At 37.4% G+C, this 24,771-nt stretch overlaps 1 protein-coding gene across 3 annotated transcripts in view; it reads right to left on the minus strand.

The window, feature by feature from the left end:
* The window catches only part of MRTFB (myocardin related transcription factor B), a 262,401-nt gene that overhangs the window by 152,074 nt on the left and 85,556 nt on the right, over positions 1–24,771 (minus strand). Inside the window, exons 3-4 of one of the 3 annotated variants that reach the window (XM_087815647.1) lie at positions 23,278–23,341; positions 9,415–9,452 (exon numbers count right to left, since the gene is read on the minus strand). In XM_087815647.1, coding sequence (XP_087671773.1) covers positions 9,415–9,420 — 6 coding nt within the window. In that variant the 5' untranslated portion in view covers positions 9,421–9,452; positions 23,278–23,341. Of the gene's footprint in view, positions 1–9,414; positions 9,817–23,277; positions 23,564–24,771 lie in introns of those variants that run through there. The other 2 variants (XM_087815648.1, XM_016196221.2) reach the window with 2 other exon arrangements.

A 24,771-nucleotide genomic window follows, 5' to 3' on the forward strand; every position in this document is an offset into this window, starting at 1 on the left:
AAGAGTTGCAGTAAGAACATTTTTTAAAAGAAAGAAAAACTATAAAATATGCCAAATCCTTCTTTGGGAAAATATTGACAATTCTATGTTTTGAAGGGCAAAATTTCCAAAGTACCGGTACACAATTCAGGTACCAAACTTGACCCCTTGGCTTATGTTTTCTTCTAACTTTATTTCCTCATACTATTCATTTTGACATTTTTTTTTTTACCACATGCTTTGAGCATCTCAAAAGCTTAGACTGAGTACATCTGTTTGCTTAGCAGCTTTAAGATACTCTCTTTTATGACTAAGCGGCAGGTGCTGTTCAGTTTATTATCATGCATGTAAACTAAGCCCTTGAACTTGGAGTGAGGAAAAGCATTCCACTTAAAATTTAGAAAGGAAGGAACTACACAACAGCTTCCTTTAGAACAGCCTGCTTTTTCAGCTTCCTGTATGAAAATAATATTGTATTTTTACAGGAATTTCTAAAAACAATGAAGAAATTATATTTAAGCCTTTAGACAGTTAAGCTTCAAATCCTTTAAAGAGCAAGCAATTTCTTCTAATAACTTTGATATTTAAATCAAGCCAGGAACAGAAAAAGAGATTAATAAAATAGAAATGTGGTACAAAGTTTAAAGTGGATTATACAATTTTCAGATTATCATGCGTTCACATTTTCTTCCAGTAAATGACAAACATTAAGACTTTGGGCTTTAAAAGCCCCAAATATCAAGCTACTGTATTTGGTAGAGATGATGAGGGAAAGATTTTCTCTGTTGGTGTGGTTGCTGCTATTGCTGTTATGAAACAATTTTGATTAAATCACAAATACACCAAGTTTATTATTAAACGCAGTTTCTCAGACTCTAACTGAACCGGAGAAAATTGACTATTCTCTTTAAAAATAAAAATAAAATGCATGCAGAACCTCAAATTCCAGGGGAGAGAGCAGTAACCTCCTCAAAGCACAGACCTTAAATGTTCTTTCAAACTTCTATGAAGTAACCAAGTTACCCACCAGGCTGCTTCCATGGCCATCTCTCACATAGGGATTTCCACAGCTCACGTGTGTAGAGTCAGAAAGATGATTACGCTGTCCATCAGCGCTAGGCTCTCTCCGTGCATAATTCAGCCTGTCACTAGTATGCATTTAGAAATTTTCTATCAAGGGCTGTTAAATGAACTAAAAGCTAATCATGAAATTCAACCTATCCTTACAGTACCCTTTCTTGAATGCTAACATTTCATCTTATTCAAATAGTCAAGATCGAAGTGTGTCAGAAAATTCCAATCACTTGGACCGTTTAGGACAGAGCAACACAGATGTGGGAAACTATAGCTATAGAAACTATAGTTTCCTGGATGTTCTCTAACCCACCCCAGTCTTACCCCTGCAGAGCATCCAGCATCAGAAGCAGCAGCTGTTGCAAATCCAGGGCTCAGAAAAGCATATGGCGCTGGCCTAGGAGACCAAAGCCAGATGATTTGAACAGAAGTGGTGGCGGGTGATGTCTGGGATGAGAACTCAGGGCTTCCTGTTCCTACCTGAAATCAGACACGTGGAGGAGACAGCAACAGAAAGTGTGTCTTCAAGAGCTCCCAACATCCCTGACTGTGCCCCCTCTCCGGTGCACTCTGCACGATACTGCCACTGACCTTTTTGCACCTCCCCTTTCCAGTAACTGCCATCCCATGTGCACTACATTTATCTGTGTATCTTTTTATCTGCCCATAAGATTATAAGGTCATTGAAGAGGAGGAGCTCATCTTTTCATCTGTATCTACCGCTAGTTTCAGGAAGAGAAATTGGCACAAAGCTCATTCAGTATTTGTTCTTGAACCTTTAGTCGTAGAGTTAAGAGAGCAAAATAAAGTCTGTCTTCTAGTATGTTCACACCCCCACTCAACTGTACCTCATCCCTACTCTATGCCTAGTATTCATTCCTTATATCTGATCAAAAACTACTATCAGGAAAGGATATAATAAATCTATTCATTCTAAAAGGAAAAAGATATGTGGTTGACCTCTCTCAGTGGCCCTGCAAAACGAAGGAATTCCAATGATCTAGATGTGAGATTCCAGGTGGTAGCCCTGGAATCACACCAGGCAGGTCCACCACACAGAAAGGTTTTTAAGTCTTCAGCTAAGCCTTCAGGTCCTTTGGGTCTGCCTAACAGCTATCTCCATCTGCTGTCCTCTCTCTGGTAAGCCATGCCAGGACTCCCCTGAAAACAGGAACTGGGCCACACAAGCAACCATACTACTTTAATTAATATATTGAACACGCATGCAGCCATATAGTACAGTTCAGTGTACACTTACTTTATTTCATATTTGCCCATTTTCTTTCTCAACTACGTTGGAAGCTGCCTAAGGAGAGGAGCTACATATACTTCTCCACATTGAGTCCTAGTCCAATGCTGAGCACATAGTAGGTAGGTATTCAGTGGTGTACTACAAATTTGTAATCCAGCAAGCACAGAAAATGTTTTGCATAATAACTTTACTGTTACAAAAGCACTCAAAATTATCAGCAAGTTAGAATGAACAATGGTAATACTGAGGCTGTTAAAAAGCAAATCACATTTATTAAGAGTTTATTAAATGTCAAACTTTGACCTATGCCCTTCACAGGTCTCTCATTTAATCTTTATGAGGTTTGGAGACCTTACATACCTCCCAGTTACACTGTCAAGTGGGACAGAAGGCAGGCTGATTCCAGACTCTATATTCAACCAGCTCATCAATTTAAAAATTTAAGTTCCCCAAATATTTCCTAACAGTATGAAAGACGTACAGTAAGAAGACGTACAGTGATTTCAAAAAACTGTTTTAAAATAACTCTTTGCCTCTTAGCCCCTACTCATGCAGTTTCTTCTGTGGGAACATCTTCGTTCCACCTCCCCCCTATTGGGCAAATTTCACATCCTTAAAGTCATCTCAAGCATTTCTTCCTGCAACACCTCTCATTGCACCTTGCACACACTGACTTTCCACCAACAGTCCTGCTCTAATCCATGTGTCTGTTTATTATTTTCCCATGAGAGTCTGAGCTCCTAGAGTTGAGAACCTTGTCTTTTCATTTGAGTACCTAGGCTCTAACAGAGTACCTAATACACAACAAGTGCAAGGTCAATATTTTTTCTTGAAATAGGAGTAGCATTAAGATTCTTAGTTTGCAACATCTATCTTTCACAGCAGATCTGTATCAAGATCTACATTATAACTTTCAACTCAGTAATTTAAATTTGTTTCCATAGCAATGAGACAAAGTGCTTCTTATTATACTGAGAAAGGCAAGCTAAAACTTAAGGTTCAACCCACTGAAATACTTCACAATCACCTGCTTTTGTTCTTAGTATGAAGAGACAGAATGACAGCATTTAACTTTCTGTAACTTCCTCTCTCAAGAACACTCTAACTTTACCACTAACAATAAACCAAGACTTATTTTTTCAAACATAACTACACTATAATTTCCATTAATAAAAGGACAGCATCTTATTCCTTCACAAATCTAAAATGTCTGCAAGAGAACAATACATCTAATCAATCCACAGCTCTATTTCAGACTCTGACAAACCAAAAGATATTTTTAAAGTAAACATCACTCCTTCTCACAACTGACCTTTTAAGAAAGATGTCATGGACAATTCTATAAGAGAGAGAATGCAGGGGAGCCCTCTCTGGGCTGATTTAAAACATGGTCTAAATTAGGCAAGGGGGGGTGCTATAAGAACTTCTCAAGGCCTGTTCCAGCTCAGTAATTTTAACTCAAAAGAAAAGAAAAATGGGTTCAATTTTTCATTCTTAATTAGGCTCCTTACTTTCTGAAAGTCTGCTGAATTCCACGATATTAAATTTCAATTTCTGGGCATTTGTTTACATCTTTCTTTAAAGAAAAAAAAAAAAAAAAAAGATTGTCTCCTTCCTTCCATCCACTCCCTCCAACCCTAACAGACCAATAAAAAGCACTGGTGGAACCTAGACAGGCCTGCGTTCTTATGAGGATAACAAAGTAGAAATGTAAATATGCCTCAGCTCAAGGGAAGAAAACTAACTACACTCAGCTATAATCTGTTCAGCAAAGAAGCCAATGAAACATAGATGGTGATTACACATCCTAACTGAGAAAGCTACCCAGTGAAAATGGACTGGGGCGCCTAAGGCTCTGAGTTCATTATATCCTAAAAGAAAAGATCTCGTCTTAAATTTACCGAGTCTCTCAAAGCTTACATTAAAAGAAAAAATCTTTCTCAAAATTTACTACTGGAAAAAACATTTATAACATTAACCAAAACAATTCTCAGTTTTTGGTTTTGCTCTTTTATGATAAACAGAATGTCTTCAAACAAGACTGAGACTTACTGATATGTTTAAAAGCTAAGATTCAGCTAAATCAATAAACTAATAGCACTTCCCTATGTTATCCTGCTGAAAGCAAAATATCAGACATTCATCTACTTATCAAGACTCACTTGTCACGTTCATTCATCAGCATCTCTGCTGCTTCTGAGAAGCATCTGATGAACATAAATTTCAGGAATAAATGAGGAGAGTATCAGAGAGTCCCTATCAGAACCTCTAAGAAATGGTGAAAAGGGAAAGAATGAGGAAATATGCTTAGCCGAGACAGTCAACAGATCAGGCCTTTAGAGGTTCCTCCCTATCTGAGTAAGCAGACAATGTTCAGTCTTTCTGGCTAAGTTTCGGCAACACTCTATACCATGAGTATAGTATATCATGACAAATGAATATCAAAATTAAGTTATTTTTCCATTCTGGTTGAAGAGCTCATTTTGAGAAAACATTGTCAACCATTAACTAGGTAGAGTACACGTTAATTCATGTCACATCATGATGTGGTTTCAGTATTTTTTCTTCCAGTATTACATGTTAATAAATCATGGTTTCTATGCCTCAGTGTCCAGAGACCAGGCACAAACCTGTAGGGAAGTTAACCATTTACCTGATCCAGTACAACAGAGCTTTAATTCTCTATATTATTATTCTATAGTGCAGAAAAGGGAAGCAGGGGCCAGGTGCCTCTTTAAAAGTGCTATTCTTTCAATTTTGATAATTTCCAATTCAACACCTAATTTACTGGAGCTTTCTGGATTGGCTTTGTGAAGGCACTGAGAGAGACTGTATTTGTAGCCAAATGGTCTATGTGCTTAAATGCAAAAATGTAGCTGCATCACTGCAAGATTCCGCTGTGATCACAGCAGTGGAAAGAGGAATCCATGGATGTAACCGGGGTTCTGCAAAGGCCCCTGGATCTAACAAGCACTGAGCAATACCGCAAAGGGTGTGAATGACACTAAGAAACCCTCTGAACTCATTCTTGTAGCTCAAGCATTTCCTTAGTGAAAAAAACAAGAGTCTGGAGTATAGAAAAAATATCTTTGTTAGAGAAATAGTATATTCTTATTCTCTGAACAGAATACATCAAACTCAAGGCTTCCTATACAACACAACTTCCCTGAGCACCTTAATCAGGAGTTTTGCTGGGTGCTGGGATACGGAGATGAGTAAGACCAATTCCCTGACTTCATGATTTGTCAGACAGACAGACAAGAAAACAGACAATCACAACATAGTGTAGAAAATAATACTAGATGACAGCCAGGTATTATGGGAGCATTGGGGGGTGAGGGCTTTAGGGTCAGCAAAGGGACCCCAGAGGAAATAAGGAATGCAGCTAAATCTTAAAGAATAAATTAGGGAAAGCATAAGGAAGTGAGCAGGGAGGGAGGGAACAATCCAGGCACAAGGAACTGATGTGCAAATGATCTACTTCAAGACTTTTTACCACGCAACATTCTCCACTCAACATACTCCTTTAACCTGAAGGCTAAAGCAACAGGAAGCTCCCAAATAGAGAAAAATGCACAGTCCAAGTACCTTCCTTACAGTGTGTGACTATTATATAAACTTCAAGACTTGTGACATGAGAAAAAGCAATATTTGTGTTAGGACATACTGTTTGCTGGACACATCATTACAAAGTTTGAGGCCAAACAAAATTGAAACATTAACAGGTTTAAAAGCAATGATAAAGCATGGAAATGCAGCTGCATTTTTTCAATTAGAAAAAAGTTGCAGTAGATGAGTTTTTAGGAAAAACCGTAAATTAAGCAGCCTCTTATCTGCACATATGACCCTTAATTATTTCCTTGAGAAGGGAAAAATGATTCCCTACCCAAAATAGTATCAAGCATTTACTGAGTGATAACTCACCCATTTTATCATTTAAACCACAGCCAGAAAAAAAGTACCATTATCATCTCCATTTTACAGATGAAAGAGGTGAGGCCAAGTTCATGGTCACACTGAGTATAAAGGAGAGAGGCAGGGTTAGAATGCAGGTTTTCTGACTCAAGAGTCTTGGTTCTGGTCCTGGCACTATCACAAACTTGCCGCTTAATCCCACTGCTGTTTTCTCCTCTACAAAAGTAAGGAACTGAAAATTTTATAATGTTGAGAAGCAAACTGTTTAAGGGTTAGCTTGCTCTTTCAATGATAAATTTTTAAAAAAGGATCAGGTTCACATTGCCGTTATTATTATTATACTAAAAGAATGCACATAGCCCTTGGCCCTCATGGCCATTTGAAAATAACTCCTCTATTTTTTCCCCCTTTTGTTTCTTCCCTACAACTGAGCACCAGCCATACTGGCGCATCCTAGCAAACAGCTGTTATGTATTTTCAAAATTCCTAAATATAGTACCTTGATTCAGATTGGAGAGAAACTCAACTTTCTAATATGGATGCTGAGATGATGTTATTACATTACACTGGTTTCCCTCCATTTGTAAAATAATTATAGAAGGCTTTTTAATAAAAAATACTTTTATAAAAATTCTAACGTGTTAAACAAGGAACAGTTTGTTAAATATTCATTACTAAGTGAGACTAAGTTTGCAGTGAAATACTGATGTAAATCTTTAAAACAATCCCCCACATTCCGCCCCCAGATTTTCCTCCTATTCAACATAATCCTGTCAGCAACACCTGCCACTACTGTTACACTATAGTTACCATGACCACTGCTAACAGTCTTAATAGAAATAAAAAGCAGATTTGACAATTAAACCCAAGGGAACATTAGCTGTATGCAGAATTACTTTTGGAATAAGTCTCATTCTACAGAACACAATAACCAAAAGGGAGATCTGCAGCCAGTGAAAAATAAACTTTAGTAACTAATCCTTGGACTTGGTCTCATAGATTTATCCTAGACTCCAACAAAATAAGACCCTCAGACATTGACTTCTCCCCAAAGACCCTCTTAGCCCACTCTGTATAGGCTGAGCCCCCTCTTATTCAATGTGCACTCTTCCTGGGCTTCACTACAGCATTTACTCCACTATAAGAATATAAGGCTGTGCATTTTAACTGTCTGTCTCTCTTAACTTCTCTGAGCCTCAATATCCTCATTTGTCTTGGGGAAGAAATAGTTTAAACCAAAGCCTTAAAAGAACCATATTGTATAAAGTTAGAAAAATTTAGCAAAAGAAAAAATAATTAAAATTATACACAATACAGTAAGCAGAAGAAAGGAAATAATGAGGATCAGAACAGAAAATCAATGAAATATAGAGAGAAGGAAATGAGAAGGGACATTATTATGTCCCTTATGAACACAGATGCAAAAATTTTAAACAAAATTTAGCAAATCAAATCCAAAAATATATAAAAAGAATAAATACATCATGAGCAAGTAGGGTTCATCTCAGGAATGCAAGGCTGGTTTACCATTCAAAACACAATCAAGGTAATTTACCATATTAACAAACTAGTAAAAACCATGTAATCCTACTAAATGCTGAAAAATATCTAACAAAATCCATTCCTGATTAAAAAGCAAACTAAGAATAAAAGAGAATTTCCACAATCTGACAAAGAGCACACACACACACACCCCCCTATAGTTAACATCACACAATGGTGAAAACCTAAATGATTTCCCTCTAAAATGAGAAACAAGATGAGGATGTCCACTCTCATTTCTATCCATGACTTCTATAGTAGAGGTTGGTGCAATAAGGCAAGGACAAGAAACACAGGCATCCAGATTAGAAATAAATAAATAAAGTGTCTTCATTCAAAAAATAACATGATTTATATAGAAAATCCAGTGAACTCTACAAAAAAGCTACTAGGGCTAATCAGTGAGTTTAACAAAGCTGCAGGATATAAGATCTATATACAAAACTGAATTGTATTTCCATGCTAGTAATAAATAATTTTATATTGAAAATTTTTAAAATATGATTTATAGTAATGCCAAAAATCTGAACTACTTAGAGATAAATCTGACAAAAGATGTGAAGATCTATACTTTAAAACACTACTGAGAGAATTTAGACATAAATGGAGAAAAATAACATGTTCATGGGTTGGAAGACAATATTGTTAAAAAGTCAATTCTCTCCCAAATTGATATACAGATGCAATATAATACCAAACTAAATCTCAGCAGGCTATTTTGCATAAGTTGATAAGCTGATTCTAAACTTCATATAGATATTCGAAGGACCTGGAATAGCCAAAACTGGGGGGGAAAAAGTTGGAGGAATAACACTACCAAATTTCAAGACTTGTTATAAAGCTACAGTAATTAAGACAGTGTGGCACTAGTTTAGGGACAAATAGGTCAATGGAACAAAACAATTCAAAATGACCTGCACATATGGACAACTGATTTTTGACAAAGGTGCAAAGGCAATTCAATGAAGAGAGGACAGTAATTTCAACAAATGGTGCTGGAATAACTAGATACCACATCCAAAAAATATGAACTTTGATGCACACCTTGCACCACATGCAAAAATTAAGTCAAAAGGAATCGTATTCCTAAAATGCAAAACCTCAAACCATAAAAATACTAGAAAAAAACACAGGAGATAATCTCTGTGATTTAAGATTAGGTAAAGCTTTCTTAAATATGATACCAAAAGCATAACTCACAGAAGAACAAATTAATAAACTGAATTTCATCAAAATTGAGAACTTCTTTTTGAAAGACACCATTAAGAGAATTAAAACACAAGTCAGACTGGGAGAAAATATTTGCAGATCATATATCTGATAAGGACTCTATATCAGAATATATAAAGAGCTCTCAAAACTCAATAATAAAACAATCCAATAAATAAATGCAAAAGAGCTAACACTGCAGAAAGAAACGGTGAACACATGAAAATATGCTTAACTCAATCATTAGGAAGATGCAAATTAAAAACACGAGTTACCACTAAACACTTATTAGAATGGTCAAAAATTAAAAAGACTAGCCATACCAACTGTTGACAGAGATGTGGAACAACTGGAACTCTCATGCATTGCTGATTGGGTAAGTAAAAGGATAAAACAACTTGAAAATAGCTTGCTAGTTTTTACAAATTTAAACATACACCTACCATCATACGATCCAGCCATCCCACTCCTAGGTATTTGCCTAAGAGAAAAGAAAGCATATGTCCATACAAAGATTTATATATAGCTGTTCAGATCAGTTTTATTTGTAATAGCCAGAAACTGTAAACACCCAAATGGACATCGACAGTGAACAGATATACATATTGTGGAATATTCATATTCCTCAGCAATTAAAAGGAATAAATTATCGATATACTCAGCAGGGATGAATCTCAAAATAATTATGCTGTGTGAAAGCCAGATAAAAAAGAGTACATACTATACAAATCCACTTACATAAAACCCTGGAGTAGGCAAACTAATCTATCGGGACAGAAAGCAGATTAGCTGTTGCCTAGAGATGGAGGCAGAGGGGCATAAGGGTAAGATTACAAAGAGTTACAAAGAAACTTTGGGGGAAATGATAAATATTTTCATTATTCTTATTGTGGTGGTGGTTTTATAGGTGCATATATGTGCCAGAACTGATTAAACTGTACACTTGGAAGGTGCCATTTACTGTATGTCAATTACGCCTCAATAAAAATGGGGGGGAAAAATAACAGCCTAAGCTTTATACTATCCATTTTAAATTGCCCCCTTTTCATCAGCACCTAAAAATCATCATAGCAAAGCAACTGATGTAACTGTCTCAAATACACCCTTTCCTTTGACCTTTACTCTATATAAACACAATTGTAAGAGTAAATTACTACTGGATGGAAAAGTGAACAAACTGGTCTCTCTGGATTGCACAGTGGTCTGTTTACTGGCTTCCAATGAAGCCTGAATATTTAGCTAAACTACCAGTTCTGAAAGCTTGGTCACTTAATATTGAAAATATTACAACCACAAACTGCCCTAGAGCAATTCATTAATTCAAATAAACATTTATTGCACATGTATTCTGTCTGGCACTGTTTTAAGTGTTGGATTTCATGCAGAACATTCAGCATGAAATCAACGAGTCATTCCCTATCTACTCCGGGAATAATTTGTAAAGTTTTAGTCACTGCATTTAAATAACACGACTAAAGAATAACAATGGAAATAAGCTGATTCTTCTAATACAGTGAAAGTTAAAATAATAAATGCTAATGATAAGATGACTAAAGAATTGTATATTGACAGCTTAGAATTCCAGAACAAAGGAAACCTAAGTGAATTCAGGACAAATATAAAAAAGTACTTCCACACACAGTCACAAGAGTGGAGCTTCTCAGTGCCAAGTCCTTCCAGCACGGAAATTTAAAAAAAAAAAAAAAGTGTGAAAAATCTAGGCAGACAGATCCAAAATGATATGTATATATATATAAAAAAATAACTAGGAAGCTTTAAGTAAATCCCTAAATGTTGGTATCAAACACAACACTCTGTGCCACATCATATTCTTTACTGTCCGTTTTAGGGAATTCTATGCTAACTGGACCAAGGAAGGTAATTACACCTGATAAAAAATGTAAACTTATTTACTTATCACAAACAAAACTCAAGAGGTCTACATATCTGACCACAGATATATAGGATATTTTACAGTTTATCAAGGGTAAGCATTTGAAAACCTTTTACAATCTTTTTTCCCCCTGAAGTGGTATTTCTCTTTTAGGCTTTTTCTATAAAAGAATCAATGAATTCATGCAACAGACATAAAATCAAATAAATATCCCTTGTCAGAGATAACTGTTGATAACCCTGTGCTTCAGATTCCCTTAGAAATTGTATTCCTTTAATAAAGTGCTCAGGTTGCCTCTGAACTGTCACATTTTGTGTCCTCAAAGGAACAATTTTACTAAATAAGCTTTTAGTGAATTTTGACTGACACAGTGATCCTGTATCACATGTTCTAAACAAATCATACCCAATTCATATCCACATTATAAACCACTGCTAATATTATAAATATTCAGTAATCCACAGCATTCCAGAACACAGGCTGTGCGAGCACAGTCTGTAAATATTCTCATTCCAATAGAGAAGCAATAACCGTTAAAACAAAAGGTGAAAAACAAACCATAATACTCATTTTACCTTTTGTTTTTGTTTTAGGTAAAATCATAAGTATCCAGAAAGTAGAAGCATCCAATAGCTCATAGTTAACATAAAGTTCACACTATAAACTTTTCCATCTCATCTCCAATATTTACTTTAATTAAATCATAAAATGACACCTGATGAAGTTTGAGTTTCACTCAAGCTGGAAACCAAACTTGTGCTTCTTCATGACACCTCCACTGTCAATTATTGCCCTACTATTACATTTCCTTTTGAAGGAAAATATTGTTTTATTGTCTAACATCTACTGGTAATTTATAATGTGCCTGGCACTATGCTAAATACTTTATATGCAACATTTCCACTCACCCTCCCGACAACGCTATGATGGAGTATTTTACAGCTACTTAGTGTTAATGACCGTAAGAAGTTGCCCAAGGTCACAGAGCTATTTCATAGTATTAATAGTAGAGGAAATCATGAACCCTTTAGCAGTGAGTGTCCCAGGCCAGGCCCCAAGTGGGACCACACCTGCCTGCCAACATGGACTCATATAGCCAGGAGCACTTGGTGTATACTTATTCTCCAAAGGGCTATGATTCTCCAATTTGCTGTATGCCTTAATATGGAAGAGAAATAACATCATGACTGCAGTCAGTGAATACAACTTACCTTCCATGCTTTGGCTTTCAGGTGCTCCTTGTTATAATCTTGCAAAGTCAGGCAAGTCCTCTTTTGTAAGAAGACGAGACCATTCTAGAACTATTGGGTAGCCTAACTAGTAGTGTGATTATTAAATATTTAAACAATTCTGATTTAGAATCATATCAGTGTTTGCCAAATAAACAATACAGTATACAATTATAACAAATGGGCTACATGAATAATTCATCCTTTGTTTCCTTAAGATTTGCTGTTTCATTAATGACAGCATGGGACAGTGGTTTCAAATGATGTTCCCAGTGCCCCTGTGGAGTGCCAGTCTAGCTTTCCACTGCCCCCTGAAAATACACTGGAGTTTCATGGATAACATACTCATAAAATAAGTCTACAAATACACACTCCCCAACCCTTATCGAATTTCTGTACACTGTTTTGCCATCTTTGAAATGTAGACTACAACTTTAGACTTTAGTATCAAAGGAGCAAAAACTGGTTGACTAGCTTTTGCCTTCTCTTTGTTAAAGACTATTCAGTAGGGAGCATAAACAAAATTCATCAGCTACTTCAATGACAGCAACTACAGCTGAAGCACATTAGGAATGCTTGACACATACAGAATACATATATATTACTTAGAATCACTTATCAGATTCTTTATAACTACAAGGCAACACATTAGCCTAAATTCTATACACACCTAAACAGAAGTGCATTTCAATTGTTTTATACTTTCCATATTTCAAACAAATTCTTAATTAGACTAAATCTACATAGAGGTAAAATGTTTGGCCCAGTCGGGCGTGGCTCAGCGGTTAAGCATCGACCTAGGATCCAGGTGATCGGGGTTCGATTCCCGGTCAGGGCACATGCCCGGGTTGCGGGCTGCAGCCGATCAATGACTCTCTCATCACTGATGTTTCTATCTCTCTCTCCTTCTCCTTTCTTCTCTCTGAAATCAATAAAGATATATTTAAAAAAAAAAAAAATGTTTGGATCCCCCCCATTATTTAATGTTCCTTTTTGAACGACATTTATCAGTCATAGAAAAATCCAAAAATCAAATAAGTGGAAAGACTGTATCTTGTTGTCTTAGGTGGTACATTAGAGGAGTGATCCTGACAAGCCCAGAAATCAACTACAGGAGGATTCAGGACTCTTTCTTCCGAGACCCCCTGTTTACCACTGTCTGTAAGAGCTGCTTACTACCTTCCTGGCATCTAGGCTGTAACCTTTTCTCTTCTGAATAAAGCTACTTTTGAAGAATTAATCAGTAAAGAACGAAGCTAACTACCTCTTAAGGATAAAATTAGTTCAGAATACAGAATAAACTATACAATATTTTAACTATACATTTTAACTATTTTTTTCCAGCTCTGATTTCGAAGGGATACAATCTGCAGGGGTTTGAGGTCTCAGCACCAAGATTTTCCATGTAATCATGTACTTAACTAATTTGTGCAAGAATTAAATATATCTTATGGTAATTTCAAAAGCTGAGATAGTATAATCTACTCAATCTGAGTTCTTAGAAATGCTCTATTAGTTACAACTTGCTAAAACACTGGCCTACATTTGGAGTCAGGCAAATTTAGTGGAAATTCTTTAGCAAAAAGTTAAATAAGCTTTAAAAAATGGTTCACATCTCTGCTGGGGGGGGGGGGAGAAAGGAATCTAGGCAATAAATTAAGACACTTAAAATATATGTAATTTACTATAATATCTTGTCATATGGCAGGGTGGTAGGATGAGAAGAGTGTTCAGCCTGCAAAAGCAGAACAACAATATTTATGCCTTAAATGCTTCTCCCAAGTGTGAACATAATATTACTACTTTATATAAACATGACTGTGTTTTTCTAATATTTAAATAATATTATGGCATGTCCAAACTATCAGTGGTTTGGTTTCATGAGTATAGAGGGAAGACAGAGCTGGAAGCACACTCACCTCAAAATTATGGGTAAAAAACCAAAGTCAAATTCCATTTCTAGACTAGTGTTCCAGTAGTTATTAAGAGATCAGAATCAGGAGTCAGATTTCAGGATGCCAAGATTTGAAATCTGCAATTCATTTTCTTTTTATATAAAAGATGAAACCAAGATAACATCTGCTATTCAGAATTCAAAATTTAAGTCTTGACGTGAACTGAATCCCTACTTTTAAGGTGAACTTCCAGTCCTTTCCATTCACAAATAGGACTTGATTTATTAAGTTTCCTGCTTTGTATCTCCAGAGTTGATCAAAGCACATTTTCTTAGTACAATCTGTATTGTTCCAAGTGTTTTATAAACATCTTTTCTGAGCATGTACAGGAGTGATCTGAAATCATATCCAAGATTTCATCCCATGAGTCAGTTATTCTTAAAAGGAAGTAGAATTCTCTCTGTCTTTATCACCTTTATTTCCCTATCTATCAAAAATCTAATTCCGCCTGCCAGCGTGGCTCAGCGGCTGAGCGTTGACCTAGGATCCAGGAGATTGTGGTTCGATTTCTGGTCAGGGCACATGCCCGGGTTGCAGGCACATGCCCGGGTTTTGGGCTTGGTCCCCAGCAGGGGTTGTGCAGGAGGCAGCCGATCAATGACTCATCATTGATGTCTCTATCTCTCCCTCTCGCTAAAATCAATAAAGACATTTAAAAAAAAAAAATCTAATTCTAATCTGTCATAAACTTAAAAAAAAAAAAAAATCATTGACAGGATTGTCCGTAGGTAATTACTGGCATTAAATACTAGGCAGGGCAAGGCAAAAAGAGAAAAGGCACAATTTCATTACCTGGACATGAAAATTATAGGTCTACACAATATCTGAACTTTCAGTCCCTTAGCCAGTACGGACAACTCTCAGGCTTATCTACCATCTACCCCTACACTGATAACTCCCAAATCTGTATTTCCTGTCCTCACCTGAGATCCAAACTGTCTATCCAGCTTCCTGCAGGAAATGTGCACTTGAATTCATTCATTCACATTGATATTTACTGAATACCTACTATTGCCAAGTACAGTATGCTAAGCTCTGGAAAGTGATAGAAAAGAGGACAGTCCCTATCCTCATGGGACTTCTAATGATGAAGGAAGCCAAACCAATCAACAAATCATAAAAATAGGTAGCATACAAACTGTGATTAGACCTATGTTTCAGTCTAGGCTGGTCTAAAACTGAACTCAGTTTACTCACTGCATTCTGACCTACTTGTCCCTGAACCTTATTCTTGGATGGTGCCATCACAGGTTACCAAAGCCACAAACTTGGGAGGCACTGACCCCCACTTCCTCCTCAGATCTTCTAATCTCTGGGTCTGGTCTGTATTTCCAGAGCAGCCAGACAGGGTTGGCTCCACCCAGAACCACCTTTCCCCCACTTCTTTTGGGCACTCCCAATGCGATGGTGGTAGAGAGCTTCCTCAAAGACCCCGGTGCCTGATGAAGGTACAAAGCCCAAAGCCAAGAGAGCCCCTAGGGTTTTAAAAGCTATAGCTGGGAGGGAGATGATCTTTCTTCCTCCTGATTGGAGAGTGTGAAGATGGCCGCTACTCTGTGGAAAAGCCTGAGAGAACAGAGATGGGGAAAGAGCCCCTGTGATAACAAGTACCACTTCTAATCCCCAACATCACCGGTCTCTGCAGCATTTCATTTCTTTTGTGACCTTCTCCAGAAACCCTCCAGTTAATCCTCCTTTTAACTTAAGATAGTTTGAGCAGGGTTTCTGTTACCTGTAGCCAGGATTCCTGACTAATAGCTCCTAAATGTTTCTAGTCTGTCTGTCGTTCAACACAGCCACAAATGCCCTAGTTCAGGTCCTTATCAGCTCTTACCTGGACTAGTGTAACAGTCTAATGGGTCTTCAGTGTCCAGTCCTGCCCCTTGCACCCAGCATCCATGATACAGTAACAGCACGACCTCATCTCTCTCCCCGTCCTGGACTCATCAATGGTGCCCCATCAATATGGGCAAAATCTGAATTCCTTAACTGGACACACCCAATTCTCTATACTCAATCTTCCTCTCCAGTCAAACAACTGTTACTCCCTGCCTCAAATTTTATGCTCCGACTATATGAACCTACTTGGGCTTCTTCTGCTTAGACACACACAACACACGCACACACACGCATGTGCACACACACACACCATGGTGAACTAATTAGACCTAAAGAAACTGGTTCCTTCTAGGCATCAAAGTCATCACACCTACATTGACATTTTATTACATCAATAATCCTAAACCCAGCTGTTATAAGATATCTGGCGCAGGGAACATGGCAGACATAGCAGCAAGTAACCAGACGAGAGAATCGTGGACCCTAACAAAAAGTCTGAAAGCTACCTATCTTTGTGGACTGAGCACAAGTGTCTCCTCTGAGGGAGGCATTCTCACTCAGATGGAGGAGGAGAGTACTCCCTCCCCAGCTGCATGCCTCCTCTGCACATACTTGTGAGTGCCTGTTCCCTGAGGACAGGGCCATGTTCCACTCACCTCTGGATCCCCAAGCCCAGTCAAGTTCATAGAATGATGTATGCATTCTGAGCAAGGCAGAACACTGAAAAGATATCTTTCTAATTTAAAATTAAAAAGGTACACTGGGTGTTAGATTAGGAAACTTGGTGTTCTTACATTGAATTAGATGAGAATATCTGAAAACACAAAAGGTGCTTCATACCTCTAACCCACTATATAGTTAACTAGCTGACCATTCAATTTTGCACCAATTTTTGAAATGGGAGATGTCCAGAAATAAGAAATGATTTTAAAAATTATAGAAAATTTCAAACAGAGAGAAGGCTGCACAAACCACCAAAGAATAGATAAATTGAACTTCACCAAAATTAAAAGCTTTCTGCTTCAAAGAACATCAAGAAAGTGAAGACAATCCACAGAATGGGAGGAAATGTTTACAATTCATTTATCTGATAAGAATATGTGTGCACATGTGTATATCCAGAATAAAGAACTATTACAACTCAACAATAAAAAGACAACCCAATTTTAAAAATAGAAAAAGAATTTGAACAGATATTTCTCTTAAAAAGATAAGTGGCCAATAAGCACATAGAAAGATACTCAACAACATTAGTCATTGGGAGGGAAATGCAAATCAAAACCACAATGAGATACCACTTCACATACCCATTGGGATGGCTACTATAAAAAACAAACACCCAGAAAGTAGCAAATGTTGGTAAGGATATGAAGAAAAATCTTCTAACACTGTTGATGGGAATGTAAATTGATGCAGCCACTTTGGAAAACAGTTTGGAAGTTCGTCAAAAAGTTAAACATAGAGTTATTGTAAGACCCAGCAATTCTACTCCTAGGTATATGTTCAAGAGAAATGAAAACATATATCCTCCCAAAAACTTGTACATGAAAGTTCACAGCAGCATTATTCTAACAGCTAAAATATAGAAACCACCCAAATGTCCATCAGTGGGCGAGTAAACAAAATGTGGTCTCTCCATGCAATAGAACATTATTCAGCAACAAAAAGGAATGAAATTTCCGATACATGCTACAACACAGATGAACCTCAAAAACATGCTGAGTGAAAAAAGCCAGACACAAAAGGCCACATACTGTGTGACTCCATTTATATGACATGTCCAGAAGAGGCAAGTCCATAGACCAAGAAAGTGGTTTCCAGAGGCTAGAGAGAGGAAGAATGAAGAGAGATTGCTACTTGGGTATGGGGTTTCTTTCTGGGGTGATGAAAGTGTTCTGGAATTAGAGAGTGGGGATGAGTGCAAAACTCTGTGAATATACTAAAATCCACTGAATTCTATTCTTTAAATGGGTAAACTTTATAGTATGTGAATTATATCTCGCTAGAGCTGTCATTTAAAAAATGACTGAAAAAAAATCATATAGTGACACCTTTGTGCAGGGACCTGGTTAAATGACTCTGCCTACTATAGGATAACCTGCTGTAAAAAACAGTCTGTTCAAAGGAGGAAACAATTTCTTCTCCTACCACTACACCCCTACAGCGACCAACCATAAAACCAAATCCGAAGTAAAAAGAAGAAAGAACAAGGGCAAACAATTTGCAATTCCCTGGCAGGTATGAAACGGAATGAGCCAGACTGCACAAAGAAGATGTTTATCAGAACTGTTCACTTCCCTTTGATTACGCAGATATAAACATCAAAATCCCTTTTAATGCATGAGAAAATGTGCCAGCTTCTTTATTAGCAAAGAGCAAGGAAAACAAGCATTCTCTCCTATAACAAAATTAACATCCCACAGAAGGTCTGTTTGTACTTGGCCGTCATGAACCTTTCATCTCAGAGCACTGTTAAATTAAACACGTCTATGGTGCATCGAACGCTGTGAGCCAGACACCCTGGCAGGCTCCTAAACTTCATCAGTTGATGTTGAAGAACGACAGAAATAAAGAGGATGGTGAGAATGATGGTGATGGTGATGACAAAGTAGCTTTATCTTCATTCTGCCCAACATTTCAATTATCTACAATAACGGAAACATTCTAACAACTGCCAGACCCCTTTCTTGGTCAGTGTACATAAGAAGCATGGACTTTGGAGCTTGAGAAATCTGAATTCAAGTCATTGTTTTTTCTAACCTACTTAAGCTGTGTGCCCAAGGAAAAATTTCAAAACTGAGGCCTTCTTTCTCTAAAACTGGGGTGACTGTATCTGTCTTCTCAGAGTTGAGAACAAAATGAGGGAATGCACACAATGGTTAGAGGCCCAAGGCTCAACATGTTTATCCCACCATAAAAATCCTCACTGCTCTCAACTCTTTAGAGCACATATTCATTTTACAGCTTATATCATCGTATAAGTAACTGCCATCAGCCATCCTTCTTCTACCACTGACATCTAAACAACAGAAAGATTCTATGAAGATTTCACATTAAATAAATTATCCCCCTTCCCATAAAATTGAAGGTAGGAAAGCCATCAAGAAAGTCTGTTTTAAGTGTGTTAAATCAGGGCATGACACAAAGCACTCATTCACCTAAGAGGTATTTAAAAGCACTGAACTGAGAGAGACATACCAAGAGAGACACTTATTAGAGAAAATGCATATTTTTCAGTGCAATAATTGGTAACCTTTCCATAAAGATTGATGCAATCTGATTATAATTCCCAAGTGTCAGTAATCAGTTCTTAAAAACTGATTAAAGAAAAAGGAAGTGGGATGGTTTCAAGCACTCCAAAAAAGATGTAGGAGGATATCCTTTCCCACTGACAGCGATTAAGGTTTGAGTGATGGCTGCTAGAACATTCAGACCAAAAAACTTTATTACATTAGAATACACTGAAATCTATTTAAAACAAAACTTACTGGGTTTAATATACACAAACACAATCCTCACCATGAACTAGGTGTCCTTACTGAACAAACTGGCATGAAGGAAAAACTTACATGGATTCCCATATTTGTCATTATACCGCTATGATACCGGGGAAATGGTGGTGGTCAGCCATAGTCCCATGTTGGAAATCTATTTAAAGGGAGTATCTGACAGCAGTAATAGGCAGGCAGACGTCCTCTGCCCAGCTCCACACACATAGCCATCATGCCACAATGAGGGAGGAACACTATTTCTCAAGGAGGATGGGACAGTCGAAGGCTGAGGATATCCCTAGGGAGTTTCACTGAGCACTGCGCTCTTTAGGGAGCTTGTGGCCTAAAGCTGTTCCTTTTTTCTAAAACTCAACCCTTAAAACTCTGAGTTAATAAGAGCTCTATTAGAGATCAACTCAGTACGATATTATAGAAGTAAGCCCAGTGCTGCCTTTGCTAGGGATCTATTATCCACGGTATACAAGCACTTAAAATTTTTTCCTTCCTACTACAGTTCTATACTCTCAGCCCGATCATAAGAGTTTCACCTAAATATTCTGCACCACAAATTCTGTACATGAAGACAGAACTTTTCTTTCCAACTTTCCAATCAAATAACTGCTTATACTCCCAGTCTAAACTTTAAGCTTGATGCCTAAAATAGGGAAAAAAAACTGTTACAAATACACAAAATCCAACCCACTAAATACGTAACAATATCTTAAAATCTGTTTTAATACAGTATAAAAAATTTTACAAATGCAGCTAAGAGGAGAAATAAATGATAGTCTTAATTTTAATTGAGATTTCAGTTTAACTATTACTACTGGTAATTACCCACTTTCCAGGAGTATTTTTAGAATCAAGGTTTAAACAAATTAACTCATCAATGAAATGAAAGCTATCAATAAACAAATTTCTATACTGCCACAGAAAAGAGATTCAAGAGCCCAAAACTGTAGTTTATTTTAGAAAACAAGTTCAAGATTATACTATTAGCCACATATCAGAGGGAAAAGTCTAGGAAATCTCATTAATTTAGTTCTAAACTAAAGAACATTCAGTAATTTCAAGTCTGCCTACATTTAACTTTGGACTGTTTTTAAGGAAGGAGTTGCTAAGCAAATTAAAATACAAATAAAAACTGCTAGGAGATTGAATCGATTTTAAAAATTGTTATATGCAAATAACAAACTAGCTCATCCATTCCCTTATTAGAATCCCATATTCCAGTGGAAATCAAATGTCTGAGACAAGAGTCCACAACACTGCTAGAATGTATTAGGGCCCTGGCTGGTGCAGCTCAGTTGGTTGGAGTGTCATCCTGTACATCGAAAGGTGGTAGGTTTGATTCCCAGTCAGGGCACATACCTATGTCTGGGTTTGATCCCTGGTTGGGGTATGAACGGGAGGCATCGATTGACGTTTCTCTTTCCCATCAATGTGTTTTTATTCTCTCCCTTCCTCCCTCTCTAAAATCAGTGGAAACATGTCCTCGGGTGAGGATTAAAAAAAAGTATTAGATAATTTTCCGTCTCCTCTGTTTATTCTGGCTGTGAAAGACTGGCGGAGGAGTCAGAAAAGCTTAATGGGCAGGATATGGGACAAAGATTCATACATTCTCAATTGCTGGCAATCCATATCTCTACTTCTATTTTTAATAAACATCGAACCACACAATTAAAATACAGCTCCAATTACCTCCATTATAACTAAAATATACTTGGGGGCATTCCTTTATCCTTGTCAAGTAACATACTGAACAAGGCTCCTCTGTCTGTAGTAGGAAACATAAGCAGGGTTTCTTAACAAGGTCTAGTATATTACCCAGTTTACATACTAACAGCAACAACAACAAAATGAAAAAGCATATATAAAACACAGTAATGTCTGTGAATCTGAAATGAGATATAATCCAAATCAATAGTCTAAACAGAACATCCCAAAATGTTACGGCAGCATGTGTCACTATAATTACGTACATCTATATTTATGAGGATTTAAAAATCACAGGTGCTAGTTTTATTCTCCAAGAAATTAAATTTCTTAATTAAAATTTAAGATACTTCTCTTTTACATTTTTTTAAAATCTTCACCTGAGGATATTTTTTTCCCCCATTGCTTTTTCAGAGAGAGTGGGAGGGAGGGAGAAAGGAAGAACGAGACAGACAGAGAGAAACATCAATGTGAGAGAGACACATGGATTGGTTGCCTCCTGCACACAGCCAGGGTCGGGGATGGAGCCTGCAACCGAGGTGCGTGCCCTTGGCCAGAATCAAACCTGGGACCCTTCAGGCCATGGGCCGACGCTCTAACCACTGAGACAAACCAGCCAGGGCTCTTTTACATCTTCATTCTAACTTAATGACGATATACACCAATCATTTACTCCTTCAAAAATGGTCTGCGTGTCTATCATGTATGTTCTAGGTATCATAAGAGCTGCTGGATAAGCTGGTAAATAAAATACTCTTGGTCCTGGCCTTGATGATGTGAACTTGCGCTGAAAAGCACTCACATGAAAGGCAATCTATATTACAAGAATATGCATTTTATATATAGCAAAAAGATAATTTTTTTAATCCTCACCCAAGGATATGTTTTTACTGACTTTGGAGGGGGGCAGAGAAACATCGATGTGAGAGAGAAACATTTATCTGTTGTCTCTTGTACACGCCCTGACTGGGTACTGAATCTGCAACCTAGGTATGTGCCCTGACTGGGAAGTGAACCCACAGCCTTCTGGTGTACGGGATGAGAGTTCAATTGGCCGGGCCAGGAAGAGATCAATTTTAATTGGTTTTGTATTAAGTCAAAGAACAAAGAGTAGGTCAATGACAAAGTTGGTGTGTTCCATGTGAGACCTTCCTTAAATAACCCTTTTGATTGAAATAAAATCTAAAACAAACATAAAATTAGACTCAGAGATGTTGAAGCATGAAACAGACTGTTTTATCTCAGAGGGAAGAGGGAAGGGGGTGGGAAGAGATTAACCAAAGAAATTATATGCATATATGCATAACTCATGGTCACAGACAATAATCGGGTAAAGGCCTGGGAGGAGACGGGAGTAAGGTGGAGGGGGTCAATGGGGGGGGGAAATGGCACACCTGTAATACTTACAACAATAAAGATAAATAAAATAAATAAATAAACCATAAAATTAGAGTTCACATTGATATCAGCAACAGGCAAAATACTTTGGACAGATGAGACTCAACATCAATACTCATAGGTTTACATGTGAAAGCATATTCACATAGTTTGTGTAACTCAGTAATATTCCATTATCACCCAAGTCTGTAAATCCTATTTGGTACGCTCTTCTGCAACTGTATCCATGTTAGAAAGATACTAAGAGGTTGAAGTTTTTAAAGCTCCACTATAAATGAATAAAAAACAGGTATTACTTTCTACAGGGGGAAACTTTCAGTATCAAAACCGATTAGTTGTCAATAATTTTAAAATATTTATAATGAGTTAGCAGGGCAATAGACCTAAAAACAAAGAACGCAACATATTTTAACATTTTCATCATATTTAAAGTCCAAGAGTGTCTCACACATGAGACTTCAAATCCCTTCAACTCCCTATTTAAAAAGCAGTTTTCACTGAATGCTGCAGATCATACACACACACACACAATCACCAAACAGGTTTCCACCTGCCAGACCTTCTCAGTAGCCTGTTCTAAAACACAGAGATAATAGGAATCTACATGGTCTTATTCAAACAGCCCACGTTCCCAGGACCCACCTAAGAATCCCAGGTTCCATGAACTGAAACACTCCTAAAACAATCTCCCTCTAACATCTTAAGAAAGCAGGCTGCGGAGAGGAATTAAAAACAATAATAAGAGAGGTGGTTTTTAAACAAATTAAATCACAAAAAGACTTACCTCAGTCAAATATTTAATTATTTTCTTGTCTTACATTCTCTTTGTTAGCACCTTTATTGTGAACCTGGAGGAGAAAATAAAAGTGAAAATTACTTTTTACTGAACACAAGACTTATAGGCATGGTGGTCAAATAAAGCCTCCCGGAGAACATGAAGTCTGAGATAAATCAGGAAGAACAAAATGGAAGTTACTAAAATGGGATGGTTGGGAAGGAAAGCAAGCGTTGCAAGTGTAATTAAACAACTTCTCCTAAATTTTTCAAGGAGCTACATAAATGACTATATTCAACAGACAGGCTTAAGCCCTGAAGCAGGTCAAGAGCTGGGTTGCTAGACTCAGAACATCTGCACTGGACCCCAGCTCTACCGCTTCCTAGCTTGGTATCTTCAGCATGTCCCGAGCCTCTATGTGCCTCACTTTCCCTACGTGTATAGTAACAGTACCCAACTCACAGAACTGCGGAGGGTTATGTAAGGTAATTCACATCAAGACTTTACAACAGTTGCTGGAACATAATAAATGTTCAATAATGTTAATTACTGCTTTTATTATTACATGCTTTTATATAATAAAAAACTGCTTCTCATCCTGTACCACCACCATTATTATATTGAGAAATGGCATAATCTTGTCTTCAAGGGGCTTATGGGGTACTGGGAGAGAGAAAAGAGTTACCCAGACACATAATATAAGACAAAAGAAAAATCAAAGTAAATTATTATTCATTTATTTAACAAATGAGAGTCTACTCATTGCCAGGTATATTGCTGAGCATTGTTTGGTGGACAGGATAGACATATTTTCTCTGCACAGTTTCCAGTCTATCAAGGGTCACGCTATAGGAAGATGAGCCACACGAGGAGACAGATACTGTTTTTTACTGGTATGGGGCAGTATGTATCTGAACTGGTAGAAATGGATAGCAGAACATTCATGACAGGAAATACAAGACATCTGGGGAGCCTCACGGTCAGGGTGCGTCCAAGAGGGCAGTAAGCAGTAAGGATGGAAAGCAAGAAGGACCTCAAATGCTGCTCTGAGTCTGTTCTCTGTTTTCAAGTATGCTGATTATCCTCCTCGAATTGAACCACTTAAATTTTAATCTTTCTTTGTTTTAATTCCAATTCTAGTATCTTATTATTTTTCTTCATGGTTTCCTTTTTTTTCCTTTATTTTATTTTATTTTTTAATATATCTTTATTGATTTCAGAGAAAGGAAAGGAGAGGGAGAGAGAGACAGAAACACCAATGCGCCCGACTGGGGATTGAGGCGGCAACCTGGGCATGTGCCCTGACCGGGAATCAAACCTCAATCGCCTGGATCCTAGGTAGACGCTCATCCGCTGAGCTACGCCCAGCTGGGCCTTTTTTTCCTTTTAAAGGTGAGAGGGGTAAGGGTAGGGGGGAAAAAAAGAACAATTCCAGCCCATGTTGGCACTGGCGGTGATGGTAAAAGTGGCATTACATGATGAGCTTTACATGTTCTTTTTTTA

The sequence above is a fragment of the Miniopterus natalensis genome, chromosome 3 (assembly GCF_054644295.1).
Source record: "Miniopterus natalensis isolate mMinNat1 chromosome 3, mMinNat1.hap1, whole genome shotgun sequence".
NCBI classification, from domain to species: Eukaryota; Metazoa; Chordata; class Mammalia; order Chiroptera; family Miniopteridae; genus Miniopterus; species Miniopterus natalensis.